Source organism: Patiria miniata, unplaced genomic scaffold (assembly GCF_015706575.1).
Source record: "Patiria miniata isolate m_02_andy unplaced genomic scaffold, ASM1570657v1 HiC_scaffold_7, whole genome shotgun sequence".
In the NCBI taxonomy this organism is placed as follows: domain Eukaryota; kingdom Metazoa; phylum Echinodermata; class Asteroidea; order Valvatida; family Asterinidae; genus Patiria; species Patiria miniata.
Window position 1 is genome coordinate 34423117 of NW_024037074.1, and position 21923 is coordinate 34445039.

The following is a 21923-nucleotide window of genomic DNA, read 5'->3' on the forward strand; positions in this document are numbered from 1 at the left end:
CACAGCCTTATTTTTCACACATTTAGGCAGCGTCCAAAACAGGCTTCCGGAGTTAAGGCTATGTCTATTGTCAGCAAGTGTCTGTAATGGGTGAAGACCAAGACAATAGCCCTAGCCACAATGTTGCCTTCAAAACAAAAACCGTTACAATTCTATACCACATACTTAAGTGCTTAAGGACAATTTCACTGACAAAAGAAATTAAATGCAGGACCTGTAAAAAGAACCTTGTGACTTTGTTTGATATTTTTGCCTTCAAGTGAATTTTTGATCTCACAAAAACACAGAGGTTTTCAAGACGATTTTCACACACCCAGTGCCAAGATAAAGAAAAACCAGTCTATCAGATTTGCTTAATATGTATAAGGGAACTTTCATTTTTGAAACAACTTAATTTTGTTAATTGTGACAAAGACTCCCAATACAAGAAATCCCATAATGTAATTGCCAGAATATAAAACTTGAAAGTCAATTTTAAATCAACAAGTTTGTCAAAGTAATTTTATTCAATAGGCCATCTTGGTTTTGGTAGAGATTCTGTCTATAAGTAGAGAGATACTGAGAATCACAAGGAACCTTCCAAATATTAAGAGAATTCCTGCAATTTATGAACGGGATAAGTTTATTAGCTGCACATTGAAGTCAATTTTTAGACAAGTCAAATTTTCAAGCCAAACTAAACTCACTTCAGCTCCAGTCAGGTACTGATCGATCCCGCCAGACAGCTCAATAGTGAACTCCATGTCGCGATTATTCTCAGGGTTAGGTAAGATCCGCTCCAGCTGGTTGAGGGAAAACCCAATCAGCCCGTCCGGTCCGTCGCTCTTGGAGATCACCACCGTGGCCGTCCGGTTGCGGCCCAGGACAGCGCCCCCTAGTGTCTCGGTCAGGGTGATCTCGAAGACCTCCGCAAACTCCTTGAGCTGGTCGTCGATGATAGTGACACTGATGGAGCCCTGGGATTGGCCGTCTAGGAAACTGACCGCTCCGTCCGTCAGCGAGTAGTCAACGCCGCCGGGAGTGGCGGTCAGGTTCCTGGAAGTGTAGGAGACTTGGACCAAGCCGAAGGTACCAGCGGTGCGGACGACGGGAATGACTGCTGTGCCCACTCCTTCAGAAACTGCAGTTATGATATAAATAATAATAACAGGTTCTTACTTGGCGCTTTTGACTAAAGATCAAAGCGTTTTATACTATTATTACCCCGATAACTGGGCCAATGAGACATTCCAAATACCATCTCAGCTCCCTTGGGAGTATACAGCTCGATGCTGACATGTCGGCGCAAGAAGGCTAAAATCAATCACAACAAACATCTCTGCCCTCACAGGTTCCATTTACTACAGGGTGGGGAGAAGCTATGAGTGACCAAGAGCATTGCCCCAGGGCACACGTACCACAACCTCAGGCTGGAATCAAACCCACAACCTGAAGAATTACCTGCAGACCACGAATTCAATGCCCCAGACCACGAGGCCACGGCACTTTAATAGTAAAGGGTAACAAGGCCATTATCAGTATTGTGGTCAAGTCCATCACAAGTCCAATCACAAGCCTGGTAATTCACAAGTCCAGTAACAAATAATAGGACATAAAAAATATGCATTTCTCACAGTCCATTTGAATAGCTTGTGACCTGACTTGAGGGACTGGAGGACTTGTAACGGACTTGTGATGGACTCAATTTCAACACTGACATTTACGAAGGACATTCAAAAGCTCTGGTCTAGTTTTTTTTTTCAAGAATGAAGGAATGACCTCAGTTTAGCAGAAAACCAGTAATATAATGTTAAAGTGTGCGTTTCTTTGGGAAGATGGTTCCTCGTCTGGGGTACAATGCTTGAAAAGCCCCTGTTGTTGTAATTGCTTACGTAACTTGTCATGAAAATTTCCAAATTTAGAATGAGAGTGAAAACATAGGTAATCTTCTCTGAGCACCCCCAAACTGTCGAGTCCCAGGTCTGCAGATGTTTCAAGTAAATATGGGAAACAAAGCCAGGCCACATGGCATGTATGTCTTCAATGGCATTTAAATTTGGGGTTCCGATTGGCACACTGGTACTCTCCTTGCCTTCCACCTCTGTGACCCAAATTTATATCCTTCCCAGGGCAACATGTTGATCGGGTTTTCAGTCCCTACCTAATTCCATGTTTTTTTCCCCTGGGGTTTCCTCCCACCACTAAAAAGTGTAATTTCTTTCCCATCATCCTCTAGCAAGGTTAGAAATAAGTTGTGGTCTCTCCTGGCCCAATACCAATAATATAAACTGTATTATTTAATGTGGGGAATTCAGGTTGGTGTAGCAGTCCTTTCCTCGCCTTCCACCGTTGTGACCCTGGTTGGAATCCCGCCTGGGCCAATATGTGGATTGGGTTTTCAGTCCCTACTTGTTTCTGTGGGTTTTCCTCAGAATATTCTTCTGAGGTTTCCTCCCACATCTAAAACTGTCATTTCTTCACGTTATTTTCTCTTTCGTAGGCCCACAGGAGACCAGTGCATTCCACTGAATGGGCTATCTGGTTAAAATAAGAAATAAATAAGTATTATTTTAAACTATATAAATTACTTACATTCAAAGACGTTCGATTGGGCAAACTCAATAATCCCCTGAGCATTGTCATTGGCTGCTATGGTCACCGTCTTCTCACTAAACGAGCCAATCACAGGAGGCATATCAAGTGAGAGACCACCACGCAGTGTGTAGTCGTTGTTCCTGTTGGAAAAACAATTACAAAAAAAAAAACCCTTTAAAAATGACTGAAAAATGCCAAACTTTACCCTATGTAACGTCTTCATTTGTTCATGCATAGAGTCCACACTGGTCTTTGATTGATTTCAAATTTATTACAACAAAATAACTTAGATGTCTCTTTTAAAAATCTTTTGTCATTCCATGACATTACCCTAATACTTTGATCACTTTCACATGAAACGGTTTAAAAAGTATTCCAAGGTCGGACTTACACTGGTTGCAGCAGCTCAATGGAGGTCAGATTCACCAGGAATGATTCCGGACCTTCTGGCAGGTTATCCGGAACCAGACTGATCTTGATTGTGTTCACGTCCACTCCCTCACTGAAAATCAGATCTGAAAATATGAACCAAAGACTTGTTGAAAGATTATTTCAATAAAAATTCTCCAATGAAATATTTGATTTTGCATTTTGAGGGAATGGGCAACAATAGATATTATGTCAATGTGTTGTAAGGATTGAATGTTTACTGTTTTATTTGCTGTGTTTTTGTTGTATTTTTGTTTCGTATTCTAGGCAATAAGTACCTCCACTGTCCTCCACATAATCTTCACCAGGTTGGGCTGAGATTTGTTTGGTTGTGTAAGTCACCTTCACTGCTCCAGAAATGCCAGCATTGCGAACAACGTCAAGGCTCACCTGAAGAAAACAGAAAATCGATGCAGAGGTTGAGATTTGCAATCAGTACAAATCCCATTATTAGATATGACAACCCCTTGCCAACACATTGAAAACCTTTGTAGGAGAAACAACCTCTTTTGTGATGGACAGTAAAACCTACTCTTTATTCAGATCTGAAGTTGAAACGGGAAACGACTGATACTCACTTGGGGCAAGTCTTCGCTGACGACCACCTCGGGCAAGCCGCTGAACTCAAAGACCCCATGAGGGTTATCGCTAGCCACGACGATGATGGTAGCCTGGTTGGCCTGTGAGTCCGGATCGATGGCAGCTCCACCGGTGATGGAGGAGAGCTGGAGGATGTAGGTCTGCTTAGTCTCAGGGATGGAATCATCAATTGTCTGTTCGGGAAAAAGCAAGAGAAAGTTAATTTCTTGGTGGTTTTCCAGACGTAATTTGACACCTGATGACATCATCACACATCATTTCCTTTGTGCACAGTTTCGAGTCAGTGTGCACGAACCACATTTGAACTCTGTATGAGCGTGCATGTGATCAAACAAGTGCAGAAAAATAGGGTGACTAAATGAAAAGAAGAAAATAAATATGAACCCAACAAAAATCAAGGTGTTGTGGCTCGTGCCTCAATGCCAAACCAAAAAAGGAATGTTTGTTCAAGGAATTCAATGTGAGAAAAAAAACGTTGGGAAAAAAAAAGTCTTCAGTCCTTTTGCAAGATACCATTTATCATTTGTCTACCTCAAGACTTTCTTGATTTTCTGAAACGTTCACTGAAATTTCACTTTCATTTAATTTGGATATCATGCCTGGCACTTCTAAAAAAAAAAAAAAAAATTATCCCAAATCCTAAAGATTTCAAAGCTCCTAAATTTTGCGATTTCCTCTTCATTTACAAGAATGTCAAAAGGGTTTTCTCTTTTTTTCCCAGGATTTTAAATTTTTTTACACTTCCATTTCTGGATCCTTGCCATGAGCCCATACTTACCTGCAACATAATGGTAGCATTCTGTTGCAGGTCTTCAAAGACCAACGTGCCCGAGGTCTGCCTGAAGGTGGACCCGTCCCGCGGACTCAGCTGCCAGTTGACTGTCACTTGGCTGAAGATCCCAGCTCCTCGTGTCAAACTGTGAAGCAAAACCAGAAAGGCAGGTTTAGGGGAGTCGGGTTGATGAAGCAGTACTTTCCTCATCTAACAATCTTGTGATCCCAAGTTTGAACCCCACCCAGATCATGTTTTTCAGTCCCTACTTGATTATGTTGGTTCTATTTTTTAACAAAAATATTTATCTTTGATTTTCCTACCGCACAAAAACTGAGCATTATTCTTTATTGTATTCTCTCCACCACGGGTTTCTTCAGGTTTATCATTGACACTTTTGGAGAATCCTTGGTATCATTACAAGAAATACGTAATAATAATGATATCAATGGTAATTAAACAGGAAACTGTACAGTTGCATCAAGTTAATGCAACAGTGGTAAAAATTATTGCAAGTTGTTGCATTTAGCAGCCAACTCAAGTCCCTGTGCTGCTGCATCTTGTTGCATTTAGCAGGGTAACTGCTCATAGTGCCAAGTCGATACAAGAGTATCCACTGTTGCAGTTTGTTGCATTTAGCAGGGTAACTGCTTGGTGCCAAGGCTGGTGTGTACTGGGTTCAGTGCACTATGCAACAGAATCCACTGTTGCATCTTGTTGCATTTAGCATGGTAACTGTTCATAGTGCCAAGGCAATACAAGAGTATGCACTGTTGCATTTTGGTTGCATTTAGCAGGGGAACTAGCTTGGTGCCAAGGCTGGTATGCACTGGGTTCATTGCGCAATGCAACAGAATCCACTGTTGCAGACTGTTGCATTTAGCATGGTTCTCATTTGAGTTGAGTTGGATATTGTTGCATTTAGAACGGTACCTGAAGAATACCCGATGGGGGTTAGGGTTGACGTAGCTTTTCTTACATGACATGGACAAAAGAAAAGTTCCAATCTTTTTTTACAATGAAAAGGGCTTATGGTTACCCTTCTGCGATCACATTATCAGCACAGATATTTTGCACTTGGCACTTTACTCTTTAAGCAGAGAATTCTTCAAAATTTGTTGTTAACCTTCAATTTTTGTTTCAACCTTCTCCCTCCCCAACCCATTCATCATGGTATCCCTCTCCCAGTCTGCCCAGTCTACTTACTGCAGTGTGGCTGTTCCGTCATGAGTAGTCGTCGGTTCTCCAATCAGGACATATCTTGACTGGGGCAGGACGGCTATCAGGCCAGCTGAGCCAGCGTCAGGCTGTATCACAATGGTGGTTGTGCCTTGACAAATCAATGACAATTTCAGATTTAAACCTGGCTCCTTACCAAATCCATTCACAAAACAGGTCCTATTTGATTTTTTATTGGAGTTCCACATAAGGGTGATGTACATTTTTTAACGTTGTATTTCATCCCTTACCAAAGTAAGCATCGTTTACTCAGTGGATTCCTTGAGTCTGTGAAAAAAAAACTTCACAAGCAAATTTGGGCTGGACTGAAACCCAGTCTGCTATTGACATAATTCCCTGGTTTTGCGTATCTGCAAGGCAAAATGGATAGGATTTTTTCAACATTCTCTAAACATATAAAACATTCCTAAGACTTTTGGAATATTGTTAATAAACAATCTATAAAAAAATAATTAAATACTGGCGATCTCCAAAGAATAGTACAACTTTAAACAAATCAGGTTAAAAATTCAGAATTGCATACCAAAGACAGGAGATATTTCTGCGTCGTCGGTAACTGACTGAATGGTGACTGTGTATCTCTCCTCTCCTTCTAGCACTGTGTCTTCAACGGCTCGGAGGGTTATCGTTCGACGAGTGGCTCCCTAATCAACAACCAAACAAAATGTTAAGAAACCAAACCAGATTCACATAAAAGAAAAGAAATAAAAAAGAAAAAGAAATAAAGTTAGCCACTAAGAGAAAACCTTCATACCTATCTGATTGAACTTCCTACATTTGACCATTAACTGAACAGAATTTGTTTATTTTTTTCATGAGAAGGGTTACTTTGTCATAGATTTTCTCCCTATTTTCTTTCCTACCTCTTGGAAGGTGAGTGATCCCTGAGCAGGGCTGAGATCCATTCTGCCCAGGGGTTCCAGGGCCCAGTCCACCTCCACGATACCCTGAGTGCCTTGGCTTCTCTCAATGATCAGTGTCACCTCACCGCTGGGATCCGAGGGACTGAGCGATTCCATCACTGTCTCCTGCAATCAAGGAAGGACAATGATTGTCAAAGAAATAAAAGAACGTACCAGGTCATTTACATTTCTCCTGTGCAGTGCCCTCGCTTGGTAGTACAAGGGCCATTCCTGGTGAGAGTCAGCACTGGTTCAACCAATACCATAACATCTCTCTTGTGTACTTCAATGCAATTTCACAATAGATTCAAAGTTTCAGGATAGCTTCAAAATATGACACCTATAGAAGAAATGAAACGCGACAGAATATTTGCATATTTCTCCTCTCTTGACCATTTTAATAGGTCGAGTTGCTCTTTGTCTTGTTAGTATGCGAGTAGGGGTGTGCATCGGAACCAGGTACCCGAGCACCCGACTGTTGATGTCAGGAACCGGTTCCAGATTATGGGATTGGGTAACCGTAACCACCTTTACAAATTACATAGTAACTTCTCAGACAATGAATAAGAAAGGTATTGAATGTCATTTGTGGAGAATTTTCAAAATGGAAACCAGGCTGCATGGAAAACAAAAAAAGATTCCTGTTTATGACGCTTGCGAAAATGCAATTTCCACTGTAAAGTTAAAGAGCTCACTGTACACACTTGTATTTTTCTGTATTGACGCACCAATGTGGTAGTATTATTGCATTGACCTTTACGAACAATGAGTACAGCAACTTCGGACGGTTAAATTTTGAGTTTGGGTTTCTTTAACAGGTACCTCGGTACCCGTACTACCCGTACTACCCTTTAAAGGGAATATACAACATTTGCAAACATCAACAAATAAAACCACCAAGTTTTTACGAAATACCTTACTAGGATGTTGGTTAATGACAGTCTAAAGCATCCTGTAAAATTATGGCACCTGGTGTAAAGTCATTTTCAAGAAAATGGTATTTTTGTATAAATTTCCAACCCTGGTCGGCCGACCACCGTTGGAAAAACCCAACTATTTTTCAACTACTGCTCCAAATTTACCATTTTTTTCAGTTAAAATTTTGTTTGCTATTGGTTACATGTTCATGAACGGGTGCAGGCCAGCTAGACTGGTTCCCTTCCCTTACAATTTTTCCGGCATCTATAAATTGATCCATTTCATCTTTAGTGGAGTCAGGGAACCAGACTACTTGAACTTTTTTGTTTTTCTTGGCTTTTCCAGCATTTCCGAACACAAAACTTCAAACATGTCAGTGTAACAATATTTGATCTATTATACTAACCCCTCAAATAGTTCATTTTTGAAAATTACAGCAAAAGCCAATGATGTACATTCCCTTTAATGCACACCCCTATATGCGAGTCATTCCACACACAGCATTGGTTCAGCCTACGACACCACAAACCCTCTCTTCTGCTCTTCAACACAGTTTCATGACAGCCTTTCCAAAATTTGCATTAGTTTCATAATTTGAAAGGATGGTGTACATTTGCTGTGTCTGACTCTTTAATATGGTGTCACCGCATTAAAAGAGACTTCCAGCCAAGTCATTGAAGCTTTACTAACACTTTGTGAAGCTATCCTAAGAACCAACATGAAACTGACGTTCACTGGAAGGATAGATTTTTGATTTTAAATTGAGATTTCTCATGGAAATTAAACAGCCTGTCATAAAAAGTAAAAGAAGTATTTGTGAGTACAATACAAGACTGATTTAAACATTCAAGCCCAATTAATATCATTACGAGATCAATACATATTGAGAAATTAGGAAAGGCAAACAATCTCCTCGGCTTACCTGCGTGTACAGGAAACCAAACAGCCCCTTGGGAGAATCGTTCTTGAGAATCTTAATGATGACCGAGGTCTCCGCACCCAGAACAGCGCCCCCACTTGGGTTGTGCAGGGAAACCGTGAATCGTTCGTCATTCTCGTAGATTGTGTCATCAATGATGGCAATCTCAATGAACGCTTCTCTCTGAAAAATAAAAGTTCAAGAAATAACAGCAAATTAGGCCTGAACCCTAACTACCAATATGGTCCTTTCCACATTTTAAGTTGAGAAAAAGTAAACCCTCTATTATTTTCCGGTTTAATTTATCAGATTATCTGTGCAGAATCTGTGGATATAAAACTACTATTCACTGCTTTCATGCTTGGTACCATTACACTGGCATATCTTAGTGATCAACTGAGTGTTCAGCAGTCTCACTCAATGAATCTCCTCAGGTTCTAATTTTACTATACCACTCAAAGCAGCCAATATTTGAATACCGTAGCTTTGACAGCAGTCGATATTGGAATACTATACCAATCACAGTAGTCAATATTTGAATGCTAAGCCACTCACAGCAAGCAATATTTGAATACTAAACCAATCAAAGTAGTCAATATTTGAATGCTTTACCACTCAAAGCAGTCAATATTTGAATACTTTACCACTCAAAGTTGTCAACATTTGTATATTATACAACTCAAAGCAGTCAATATTTAATATCCAAAAATTTGGCACATTCTTAAAAAAACAACCAAAAACCCCCCAAATGAACAGGGTGAACTTTCAAACTAATAACAGATATTAATGTCACTACCAAGTACCAGCAATTCATTGTGGAAATATAATAATAAATAAATATATAAAAAAATAATGTGTACCTGTCCCTCAATGAAGGTGACGTTACCAGACAGTGGGGAGAAGTCAGCAGTGCTGGCAGACACCGTGGTTGCCAGCCAGTTGACGCCAACTCGACCAAATGCACCTGCAGTGCGGCTCACCGGTAAGCTGAGTACCCCACTGGTACCTGAGCCTTCATAGACTTCAACATCGCCAGCAGAATTCTGCGAAGAAAATCAACTTATTTCAAAAGACGCAACAGAGTCTCTTTTCTTGAACTTTTGTCCCTTTTTGATTTAAGCTTGTTAGGCAAGAAAAGTAGGAATTCCTACTGTTTTTATTGAAATTTAATGGCAAAGGGAACTCCAAAAGTTTTTTAGAGGGCACATACATGAAGACTACCAAAGGAGATGAACATTTCAAGAAAATTTTGTTCAAGATCAAGGGTGTCAAAACCAAGATCAGTGCTCCTTGATCTCGCTTGAAATGTTTTTCATTAACACAAACGACACTCAAGTCCAAAGAGAATGTCGCCCTACCTTGGATGCATTCAGCTGCAGGATACCGTTGGCATTGTCGTTCTGGGTGATGGTGATTTCAGCCACATCCTGATCGTTCTTGATGCTGGGCGCCGCTCCGCCGACCGGGGTACCAGTGACAAGGTCAACCGAGGTCAGGTTGACTAGGAACGTCTCGGGTCCTTCAGAGTCAGTGTCCTGAGATACGTTAGGAAAAGAAAATACAACAGCACTTGTATTGAATTCTAATACAGTGTGTATATATTTCCTGATAAATCCATAAAACCATGCAGTGCTGGCTTAAAGAACTTAGAGGTAACTGCCAACATAGGGCTGGCCAGTAGCCCAGTTGGTAGAGCACTGGAACGGTAATCCGGTGGTCGCAGGTTAAAACCCCACTCCAGTCAATTTCTTCGTTCAACTTTTCCAAATTTTATTTATAATTCACCTAGTCAGTTTCCCAGTGTGGTTCATTTGAAAATGTGCAATAAAAAGCCGCATCCTCTCTGAGTGATCCCCGTTTGCTATTTCCCAGGCCTGCATCGTGACTTTGGGCGTGATCCGTGGCTGTAGTATGGCATATACGGGTTTATGGCTTCTGACTAGCACCCCTTGAACAAAGATATTGACAAATTGGAGAACCGCCAACATAGAGCCGTCCAGTAGCTCAGTTGATAGAGCACCGGAACGGTAATCCGGAAGTCGCAGGTTCAAACCCCGCTCCACTCAATTTCTTTGTTCAACTTTTCCAAACATGGACGAAATTTTTTGTGTGCAACCTCTCCATGATTAAGTCATTACCTATTCAAACTTTGAAAATTCCTTTTTCAGGAGCTACATCCGAAATGCATAGATGAGATAAATGTAGTTATTATCAGCAATTTTATGACATGAACAACCAAAACAATCAAAAAGAAAAGAGTCAAAATGGACAGTCTCAGACCCTAAATGCATCAGCCACTAGAATTTGGAGGCTGGGTTCAGACCCATTCCTGATGAGTATACTCACTGGAAGTATGGCGATAGTCAGTGAGGCCGAGGTGACTCCATCTTCCATCCTCACATAGTTGTCCTGGGAAACAAAATCTCGATTGGGTTCTGCTTGCTTCAGCTCCGGCATCTCCGCTGCTCTGGATGTCCTACAAATACCAAAAAAAAGAAGATTTCAACAATCAAAGAGTGAATCAAAAAGTTAATCACATATGGGTGATTCCATAAATTTAGTTCCCAAAGTGTGACTTTTTTTTCCAGTCCATGTTACCTTGGTACTTTGTAATTTGCCATTCAAATATCATTAATAATGACTTCATAGAATACTCGATTTGTCAGGTAGGTGGTTCGCTATTCACAATCACTCTTGGATGACGACTGCATTAAAGAGTGCAACTCAATAACAAATCATAGATTGTGGGATTTGATCCGTCCATGGTAATGGTTGACAATTTAGTTTGGCCTTACTTGTATCTAACGTTGACAGCTCCCAGGGATCCCTGCTCTCGCAGGATGTGCAAGACAACGGAAGCCGATGGCTGCGATCCCTCAGGCTCATTGACAACACTGAACAGGGAATTCAGCGTCCAGGCAAAGACGCCGTGGGGTGAGTCGTTGGCCAGCACCGTCAGCAACGCTGTGCTGTCCGTGTCGCTGATCATGGCCCCGCGGCCCGGGTGCGTGGTGCCGGGGTTGACGATACTGGTGAGTTGTATGGTGGAGGTCTCATCCAGCTCTGGAAAGGAGTCCGCCGTGACCGTAATAACAATAGCGGCTGTGGAGACCCCATCCGCAAACTCAACCTGTGAATATTTTTCAGGCAAAGTTCAAGTTTTAAGTTTCAAGTTTATTTCATACAATTATAAAGAGGTTTTTAAGCAGAATCAAGCCATTATACAGGGAAAAAAGTAATATTGGTGGCAACATCCTGCTTTACTGCAGTCAAAATATGTATGTATATAATGCCGAACTGTCATTTTGTACAAGGAATCAAGGATAAAGTGTCTTGTAGAGTTTTCGTTAACTTCAATTTTAGTTGAAAGTTTCTGCGAATAACAATTATTACTTTTAGCCTTCAACTGCATGTTTTACTTTACAGAAACAATATAGGACGAACAATTAACTGCACCAAAGTACATGCAGAAGTGGCCTTTTGGAGGCAACAACTCCATCACAACTCCATCACAAGTCTGGCCACAAATAAATCACAAGTCCCAATCACAAATCTGACCAGAGGATGAACAATGACAGAGGATTGCCATCGTCACAGTTCTTTTAAATAGCTAGTGACTTGACTTGGAACTGGAGGACTTGTGACTGACATGTGAGGACTTGTGATGGACTTGCGGGGACCTGTGGGGACTTGTGCAGTTCTTGGTTAAAACATTCGCACCGTATTGCGACTTCCTTTCAACCGAGGACTCACCATTCCTGCTGTCGGCCTCATGTCCGAGGGGTCGTGTTCCCCGCTAGCCACCCAGGCCACCACAACCACTCCAGAAGTACCGCGTTGTCTCTCCAAGGTAAAGATGACAGCCGTGTCGGTAGCCTGCTCAGTGGCTTGGATGTTGAGGGAATCCTGAGAGTTGGACATGAAATATCCAATAAAATAATAATTGGTTTCTTCCTTTGTCTTTAAGTTGTTGTGCCCATGCTCTTCAACAATTATATTTTTTTCTCCAGACGAAAAACTAGGATTTCATGATTTTCTTGACTACTTAATCCGTGCAAGTTTTTTTGTTGTTGGATTGCATATTCAAATGTGGATGTATTTGTATTGCTAGAAAAATTGCAATCTCAGACAATTTATTGTTTCTTTCATTTAAAAAGGCCTTAATACACAAGAGCAATCAGTCCTGGTGTGATCCATAGACCCCAAGACTATTAAGGAAATTCTTGTTATGTAAATTCAGTGACAATGAAAATACCAAGTGTTTACTCATGCATATCACAGAGAAACAAAGACTAGTTGATCTGGTACACAGTATCCTGTGCAGACATGTGCATAATAGAGAACAAAAGCTTGTATACGTCTCCACAGAGCAATTTCTATAGGTAAATACGTCTCCACAAGGTTATCACGAAATAGATTTATGGATTTTACTCAAAAACTAGGAATTTCAAAGGTGTGTTGATCTGTCGCAAATTGAAGTATTTTATGTGAGCGATATTAAGTACGAATTGCAGCCCAGGTGATTAATTCTGGTTAAAATAGGAGCATTTTGAAACTACACTAGCAAACTGTAAAATTTTAGTACAAAAGAACAAAGAAATGACTCCACAAGGATAAAAATTCCAGTTTATGTTCACAGATGCTTGACAAATGTGTTTTTTGCCCTGCAGCCCTAGGCCTGAATTTAGCACAAATGTTGCTAGGCACAACAAATATTTGCTTAGCCATAACAGGTTACCAGCCAAGCTGTCATGTTATGTACACTGCTTGTGACCGGTACTCCACATTTAGTTTGCTTAAACTGTACCTGAGCAAAGCCGATGATGCCGTGAGCGTCATCGTTGGAGAGGATGTCCACCATCACAGCATCTTGACGGCCCAACTCGGCCCCACCCGTCGGGTTGCTAAGGACAACGCGGAAGTATTCGTCATCCTCAGGCCGGTCGTCGTCCAGAATAGTTATGGCAACGGTCAACTCCGTGTCCTCGGGTTGAAAGGTCAGTCTGCCAGATCTGGAATGGAAAAAAAATCAACTGTGTATGGGCTCCAAGTGCGGGCGCTTTCTGGCCACTTTCGAGAGCCCCATGGACAGGACACACTGTGTGTGCGTGCTGATTGCGCACGTACTGATTTGTGCAAAGTACGCAGGGCTTATTTTATTCTGACTATGCTCAAAGCCATAGTGTCTTCGCGCAAGTGTCAGGTGTCGGCAGCAATGTGTTCAAATGTCTCTCCCAGTGGTCTCCCCCAAATCTCCCTTTCTTACCGTTGAGGGGGTACTTGTGCACGTAGCCCCTTTATAATTTTGAATGGTTTGTTGATGCTTTGGTAAGCATGCTTAATAACAGTTTACGTCTTTTCTGGGCTAGAGCTCTCTTTATATGGCATGCCAAGTGGAATATTAACTTCCTTCTGAAAACAATCATTGCTTTTACATTTCTTTTGTTTCTAACCCCCTACACTTTTCTCTATAGCCTTTAACCTTGAGTGGAGTCCAGCCTTGTATGAAACAACTTCCTAACAGAGGAACCCTTTTAAAATTTCAAGCTTTTCAGATTTTTTTTTAATGAACATTTAAAATCTTCAAGTTACTTTAATAAAGTCAATTTTTTTTCCCGAAGGAATTATCAATGTGCATGTTTAACTTTAACGATAAAAAAAAAAATCTACTTTTGGCACAACCCTCTAAAAAAGGGCTTTAATGCTTCTAACACTCTAATAAAATCTTCTGTTGGGCTGCAAATAATTCAAACTTTGTTAAGCCAATATTCCATAACGTAGGCAACATTTTATGCTTGATGTCTCATTTGAATGTTTGCTAGTAAAATAGCAATTAAAAAGAAAACGTTTTGGGGGTAAAACTTGAAAAAAGCATCGAGAGCAAGTTTAAGGAAAATAAGCCCGTACCTTGGAATGAAATCTGATGATTCAGTGACCCCAGCGATCTGTAAGATCATGGAGTCCAACACAGACACCCCATCACCAAAATTTGCTGATGCAAGCATCACCAAGTCACGGCCAGCGTAATCGGTGACAGTGAATGGCACGACGTCGTAGGCAGGAGCCAACGACAGACTGTCCATGAACATGGCTGAGAAAGGCTCCCATTCCATGACTACAGAGTCCCCCGCCGCATTGGCGATGGCCAGATAGGTGGTGCCGCTACTGGTGAGGAATGTGGTGACAGACTGGGCCCCCTGGGTGGGGATGGTCTGGTGGATGACAAACAGGGACGTGGAGGGGTTCCAGCGGTAGACGTACGAGTCAACATTTGATGCGCCTTCTGTGAATATAAAACAATATAACAGGAAGGTTTTTTTTTCTCTCATGATCGTTAGGTCCTACCCATTGCAAGCAAATGTGATGCGATCATGCTAAATGAGTCGTTTGTCGACCCTGGTCTTTATTCTTTTACAGATTTGAAAATATCACAATCTCAGCATTACTGCTTTGAAAACCCCATGCTGGTACCATCTTTAATTCAAAAATGATGGAATTTGGAACACCAAGTGATGTGAAGTGATGTGATGAAGTGGCCCTATTTTGGCCTGAATCTCCAAATGAAAGTTCTCGCAAAACGACTCATTTAGCTTGATCGCATCACAAATGATAATAGTTCCGCTTTTCTTGAAAATGACAGCAAACTAGGCCTAGCGCTTTCACAGGACGCTTCATCCTATTATTCGCTTACAATCAAGTAGGAAACTTCACAATATTTTTGCACTTTCCGTTTTTGAATGTTTGCAAAATGTTGTCCATTTCCTAAAGCTCGGAACTCAAACAGAAGCCCTCGCGACCTCTCACTGATGTTCCTGGATTTGGCCCAAGTTCCCAACCACCATTGGTTTGTGTACACTTCTCAGAACGGATTGCAACCAAGTCTGACTGAGCTATCGTGGTCACCTGACCAAAAGCTGTGATCTCATTGGTCAATGCGCTCTGTCGGACCGACAGGCAGGATGGGTCAAATAGAATGATGACAGACATCACAGGCTCCTACCATTGTTTTGGCTGTTGGCAAATACAAGATACATCGCTGTACCGACGCTGAAAGACTCGACATCCACAGCTCCCAGTGTGTCTAGTTGTTGGTACTCAGTAAAAGAGCCGCTCTCCCACTTATACACCACAGACCTGCAAAATAGTCAGTGCCAATTGAAACATGTTTTATATTTTACAGGACAAGTTATTTCAAATAATCAAGTGAATTTTTCTGATGAAATAAAACCATGCCTTCCACACAGTTGGCTGTTAAAAATGGCAAGGCTGAAAAACATTCCATACAAGTAAATTTCCTTCAATTTTGATTTCTGTTTTACTTTATTGTGATTTGGCCAAGAGAAATCTGGGCACACATTCCGACCAAATTTATTCTACTTCAAACATATGGTTCTGCACAAATGACAATTTACCTTTTCAAAGCTTACTTTTTGCACTTTTTTGTTTCAAAATTCAATAATTCAAACGTTCATATTTCAAACACCAAAAGGGCAAACAAAAGTCAAAGCAAAATTTATCAAGTTAATTTCAAGCTCTTGACATAATCCATTCCATATCAATTTTGGTGCAGTCTCAGTAAGTGTGCATGTGTAATCATTTCACTCTATGGATGGCACACAATGCAACATGTGGCATATGATTAGGTAATTTCCAAGATGCACTCACTTAATCTCATAGCTAGCCTGGCCAGAATCGTAAGAGTTAGCCACGGCCAGATACTGGTCCCCATTAATGCTGAGTGCCTCCACTCCGGCTGCCCCCGTGGTGGCCAGGCTACTAACTGCCACAAACTGCACGCCGGTCCATAGCAGGACCGTGGACTCCGTGACGGTCAGCTGGGCATTGGTCAGTCCGTTGGCTAGCATCAGGAAAACGTCTGAGCCGATGGTGAAGAACGTGGCGTCGGTTGCACCCTTGGTGGCCACGTCTTGCATCTGGGGAGACAGCAAAATGTCCAAATTAGTTTAAAACTTTGAGTAAAGCACATCACTAACCCTTTTAGTTTTTTTTTACTTCATAGATACTCACTGCCCCTTGAAAACCTGAAGACATTAATTTCAGCACTATACACAACTTACTTATTTTTTGTGTGTGGAAAAGTGGAATGAAGCAACACCAAAATGATCACTTCAATATTGAAATGAAAATAAAGTAGAAAATTGATTTTAAATTCAACAAGTTTTTTTAAACTGTGTCGAGTGTTCCGTTCTAAAAAGTCTTCACGAGTAGGATAGAAATTATTTTACTTCAAACACACAGCTGTGAGTGTCTTGTATCAATCTCAATAAGTTGTGCAATAACAGGCTCCACGACACTCAAGATTTGCTGGCAAAATAGGTCATTTTCAGGTGCTAAGCCACAAGTTATGTCACCTAAAATGACTGCGCAAGGTACCCCATAATTTGCTGCGCACGTTGCGGACTTACGCACTATGAAACTTTGGTGAAATTGTCATAACTGAAATGTTGCACATCGTGAAATGTTACGCAGCTTGCACAATAAATTGTGGCGCAAGTGGACTCATGCCATTGCATAAAGTTTCGTGAAATCTGCCACAGGTGCGCAGTGGGCGGGGTCTAGTGGATCGGTCCATTCAAGTTCAAGGTGTGTCCTGTATCAGTCAACTATATACCAATGATCCTGAACTACATACCACATAGAGCGTCCCATCCTGATTGACTCTGTAGATTCTGGACATGGTCTCGTACCGCCCTGTACTACCATGATTGGCAATCACTAGATACGTCGTGCCTTGGATGTCATAGGAAGTACAGGCCACACCGCCGTCAGTTTCAATGCTCTGTTGGCACAAACAAGAACTTTGATTTACAGTATATGATTCTCAAATAAAAATTGATAAAGATACCAGAATTTTCAAACAATGTATCCTTTTGCTTTTTTTAGTTTTACTCTATTAATAAAAAATATTCAGTTCATTTGTGAATATTATTCAGTTCATTTGTGAATATTACTCAGTATTTGTTGTTGAGATTTCAGGACATTTCCGAATGTTTAATGATAGTTTTGACAATCAAGTCTCCAAATATTGTAACCTTGCCAAAGTAAGTTCAGGCTGCTAAAACATTTCTTTATCTTAACCAAGCCTCCTTCAATTGTAACATGGCCCAAAATCTTGTGTATGTTGAAATTAAGAAGAACAAATTATAAAAAACGAGTTCAGCCTTTTACAAATGTGCTTATTGGCGTAAACGTCTTAATCACTCCATCACCCATCTTGCTAGGGTCTGCTGGCTGTTTCAAATCTGATTATATTGCAGCAAGTGGGGCTTGAACCCGTGGCCTCCTGCTTACTAAAGCACATGTCTTAACCACTCCACCACCGGGCTTGCTTGGGAAGAACTAGCTGGTTCTTATCTGATCAAATGTTACATCAGGCAAATTTGAACAAATGTTGTTGGAAAACATAACCCTACCTGTACAGGAACAAACTCCCCCTGCCATCGGTACAGCAAGGATGTCGCCCCCGGCGATGACCCATCGCTACCAATCTGGCTGGACAACTGACCAGTCTCCGCTCCACTGACCAGCACCAGATAGACGTCTTGACCGACGCTGTAGGAGCACCAGCTGCGAATGGCCTGGCTGGCGATTCTCTGGACAGTGGCTAGGGCTAGGACTTCACCCGCTGTTTGAAGAGAAAACAAATTATGATAAATCAAGCATTCTGTGTTTACAGGGTTTTATGGGGTATCTCTGGGTTCAACCTCAAGTTACTGCTTGTTTAATTTTCCCCTTAAAACAATCCTGAAAGTTGATGATGTTGATCTTCCAGTAAAGAGCACAATAGACCAAAGTCCATTTTTGTCACATTTTAATTTTTGTAGATAACATGTACACATCATTTTTGTTTCTTTTGTCTTGTTTGCTAATAACTTGAAAAGACAACCGCACTTTTTTTCTACAAACCTGCTATGCAAACATCTGACAATCTTCATATGATCAGAACCTTAGAGATAGAGGTCATACAGAAATAAATTCAACAGTTTCAGACAAAAAAAATAAATTGTTCTCATCTTTGAAATGAGGCAAAATATGCACAACTAATGTTCATCTAAATGTGCACAAACCCGTCTTTGCATGAGCACCATGCACAAGGCAGCAATACATTAAAATGTTCTGCCTATTACTCTCTACGTCAGAACTGAGCTTGGGGGGAATGAAAAATCCAAAAAATAATGGGCACAGGGTTGGGGGGGGGGTGTCACGTATGGCTCCAGAGCAACATAGGGTCAATGATATATGTTTGAATTAGGCTAAAGGCATCCCTTAAAATACCCCTTTCTTTTGTTTTATATAATAAGGGAAGAGATTCCTTTAAGGTAAAATCTCACAAATTCTAGATATCAAAAGGGATTTTTTTTTCATGCTGAAATCAAGAAAAATCCTAACAAATCTCTCCCCTATTTCTGACCATTGAGGGGTTTACTTGTACATGGAGACCATACTACAGACAAGATGCCAGTGTTTCTAGTACATCAGCACTCATTCTCACTTTCACCAGTGAGATGTTGTGTACAAACTTCGTCATCACAGATAACTCTATCTGAATCACGGCCATACCTTGAGCTGTTGCAGTATCTGGTACAGCTTGCCAGTCTACCGTGATGGTTCCGATGTGACCCCCTGACCTCTCCACAGTGAAGTAGACGGTGCCGTTCTCTTCCTCCACATCCAAGCTGGCTTGTCTGCAGGGAGAGAAGAGGAGCAAATGACGTTTTACATTTGTAGGAATTAAAGTCCAAAGACTTGTGACTTGGATAGCCGTCTGACTCAACTCAAAACTTTACCTGCTGGACTGATAAGAGTTTTGTTGGGGTTGGAAGAGTGGTGTTTGACTCATGAATCACACTGGATGAGACCTACATGACTTGACACTCGACTGATACTTGAGCCTTTGACTCAAAATTTAAATATTCACATCCAAATCCGATTGGAATTTGAACTGTGACCCCTTCTGGTAAATGAAACTATTTTATTTTGTTGTAAATTTTTTTTTGTTCTAAATATTTGTCATCCTCAACATTGAATGGTCCAGCACTTGAAAATGCCAGAGCAAGTCTCTATTTTGTTGTAATTGAAATGATTTAAAAAAAAACACATAAAAAATTAAATGTGTTTTGAGCAAAGGATGCTTAACAATAATTTGGATTTAAAAGCAGACCTTGTGGCAGGGTTGCCTTGCTGGTTCTCAGTAGTCTTGAATTATAATGAAGAACGGAGGGAAATATGAACTCAAAACCATGACCATGTCAAGATAACTTGACTATGGCTTGACAGTAACACAAGTGTCTATGGGAAGCGTCTTCAGCCGTTTCCACAGGTGCATATGTAATTCGGGCGATTCACAATGCAGAGCGCCACCAATAGTTTGCCACTTCATTTTTCCCAATGCATTGTGGGAGATAGTCGACAAATTCGCAGCGCGGGACATTTGAAGTTGTTTATTTTTTTCCGGTCGTGGTTTCGTAAGTGTATGATTCGAGGATATGTTTGCCCTTTTCTTTTCTTTTTATCAATATGGTGATTTTTGGTAAGGCAGCAGAACGCTATGCCCCAATCTATAACAAATTAGCTCAAGTGTCTACTGACACTCATTCAAATGGGCCATATTTTGTCGACCGTAAACTTGAAAAGTTGACTCTCCATGGCAAACTCTTGGTGGCGCACTGCATTGTGAATCGCCCGAATTGCAAGCCGTAGCCAATTAATTTTGATGCAGACATGGTTGACGCTCGCACTTTCTCTTCAATTTACCTGGATCCTGTAGGGAAGACCTGCATGCTGCCGTACGGAGCATCATTTCTTTGAATGATGATTGTAGCATTGTTGCTGTCCCCTAGCATGGCTCCGCCCTGGGGCGTGGCCAGAAGCACCTGAAATCGCTCCTCCAGCTCCGGGATATCGTCCGCTGTGGCTGAGATATGAAGAACCTGACACAACAGTCAACCAAAAAAACAAGAAAAATAGGAATAAGGGAGGTTTGTGAAACTTGGGATTTGTTTCCAGCTGCGACTTCAGAAGATTTCAGGCATTTGGAGGACTCCTGAACAATATTAATCTGCTTCAGAAACTTAACTTCTATGCTATGTGGTCCAAGTTTAGAAAAGTTCCATTTAGAAGTATCTTCTAAGGACACACTTTGCACACAGTTTTGAAAGCGTATGAGGATATTAGTCAGAGCAGTGCTCTTGCAAAAACAAAAACAAAAACACCCCAAAACCACACCATTCATGAGATAGACTTTGCATCAGGTTGATGTAAGATGTCTGCAGTAATAGGAAGTCGTGAGTTCGAGTCCCCACCGAGTGATACGTTGGTGAAGGGCAAAAAGCACGAAATATTAAAAAAAACACCAGACAAACAGAATATGTAAATTGATTTTGTAGCAAGGAAATGCTGAATAAGTAATGACTCTACTTTACTGTGAAAAGACTTACAGGGTTTTAAAAAACAGAAAAAAAACCAGAGATTTACTGGAGCAGGATTTAAACCTGCGACACGATTTCTTAGCCCAACCTAAAAAATTTTAAAAGGCAAAAAGCAGCCACTATGGAAAAGTTAGGATTTAATTTCAGCTCACCCCTGTGCTCTCCCCAGCAGCGATTGTGACAAACCCGTCCACCGGGGTCAGGTCAATGACCCCTCGTGACCCGCTGTGGTCTACCACGGCAAATGGGACCTGCACGTCGCCAAATGTCCCTCGACTGCGGACGAGCGTCAGCTGGGCCACGCTGTTGGACGTGTCCGTATCAGAGGGCTCCTGGATGGTGACCGTCAACGGACTCGCAAAGTTGATGATGCCAAAGGCGTCATCGCTGGCCAGGATCCTGATGGTTACTGGAAAGACAAATTACAAAAAGTAATCCCAACTCTCAAACTCTTACAGTTAAAATGTAAAAACTGGTAAAATGTATGAAGTGTGTTAACAAGTAAAGGCACAAGTTCCCAAAAGCTCCTGAAACCTCAACTTGATCTAAACATGGAGCTATAAAACACACCCACCCACACCCCCTGATATGCTTTTATGGAGAGACACAATTGCAGTCAAGTGTCTTGCTGGAAGACAAAAGCAAAACGGCTTCTTGAAAGTTTGGAATACCCACTCTCCTCACTAAAACTGTTGAGGGTGCAACACTAGTCCCTAGACGCTCCTGAAACCTCTACATTAGCTAAACATGAACCCACAAACCCTGATGTGCTTTATGACCATAAGCGATTGCAGTCAAGTGTCTTGCTCACGGACAAGAACATCATAGCTTCTTGATGATTTGGATAAACACTCTGCTGCCAATGCAGGAACACCTGAGGGTGCATTAACTAACATCAGGGCACTTAATGTAACTGCTCCACCAAGAATAAGTTCGATCAAGGACCAATGGCTAACTAGTGGTTGGTTTGTGATGCGTCTAGCACATAGGCACTGAAGTTAAATTGCGAACGACTCTAGTCAACCTATTTTGATGTCAACGACTGTGAGAAAATGGCAGTCGCACACTTTCAATATTTGATGTTTCTGTTTATTTACACAATAGTTGGTCCCCTCTGCACT

At 41.3% G+C, this 21923-nt stretch overlaps 1 protein-coding gene across 2 annotated transcripts in view; it reads right to left on the reverse strand.

Annotated features, from left to right (window-relative positions):
- LOC119744793 (adhesion G-protein coupled receptor V1-like) overlaps positions 1-21923 on the reverse strand; it is a 109921-nt gene that overhangs the window by 27185 nt on the left and 60813 nt on the right. For both annotated transcript variants that reach the window (XM_038220930.1, XM_038220929.1), the window contains exons 46-69: positions 20955-21211; positions 20129-20304; positions 18935-19059; positions 17788-17999; positions 17007-17153; positions 16019-16287; positions 15354-15487; positions 14261-14636; positions 13161-13365; positions 12107-12259; positions 11149-11483; positions 10700-10829; positions 9712-9888; positions 9214-9396; positions 8357-8536; positions 6478-6642; positions 6138-6258; positions 5582-5705; positions 4382-4520; positions 3582-3776; positions 3282-3393; positions 2966-3089; positions 2572-2714; positions 687-1120 (exon numbers count right to left, since the gene is read on the reverse strand). In XM_038220930.1, coding sequence (XP_038076858.1) covers positions 687-1120; positions 2572-2714; positions 2966-3089; positions 3282-3393; positions 3582-3776; positions 4382-4520; positions 5582-5705; positions 6138-6258; positions 6478-6642; positions 8357-8536; positions 9214-9396; positions 9712-9888; positions 10700-10829; positions 11149-11483; positions 12107-12259; positions 13161-13365; positions 14261-14636; positions 15354-15487; positions 16019-16287; positions 17007-17153; positions 17788-17999; positions 18935-19059; positions 20129-20304; positions 20955-21211 — 4616 coding nt within the window. The remainder of the gene's footprint in view (positions 1-686; positions 1121-2571; positions 2715-2965; positions 3090-3281; positions 3394-3581; positions 3777-4381; positions 4521-5581; positions 5706-6137; positions 6259-6477; positions 6643-8356; positions 8537-9213; positions 9397-9711; positions 9889-10699; positions 10830-11148; positions 11484-12106; positions 12260-13160; positions 13366-14260; positions 14637-15353; positions 15488-16018; positions 16288-17006; positions 17154-17787; positions 18000-18934; positions 19060-20128; positions 20305-20954; positions 21212-21923) is intronic.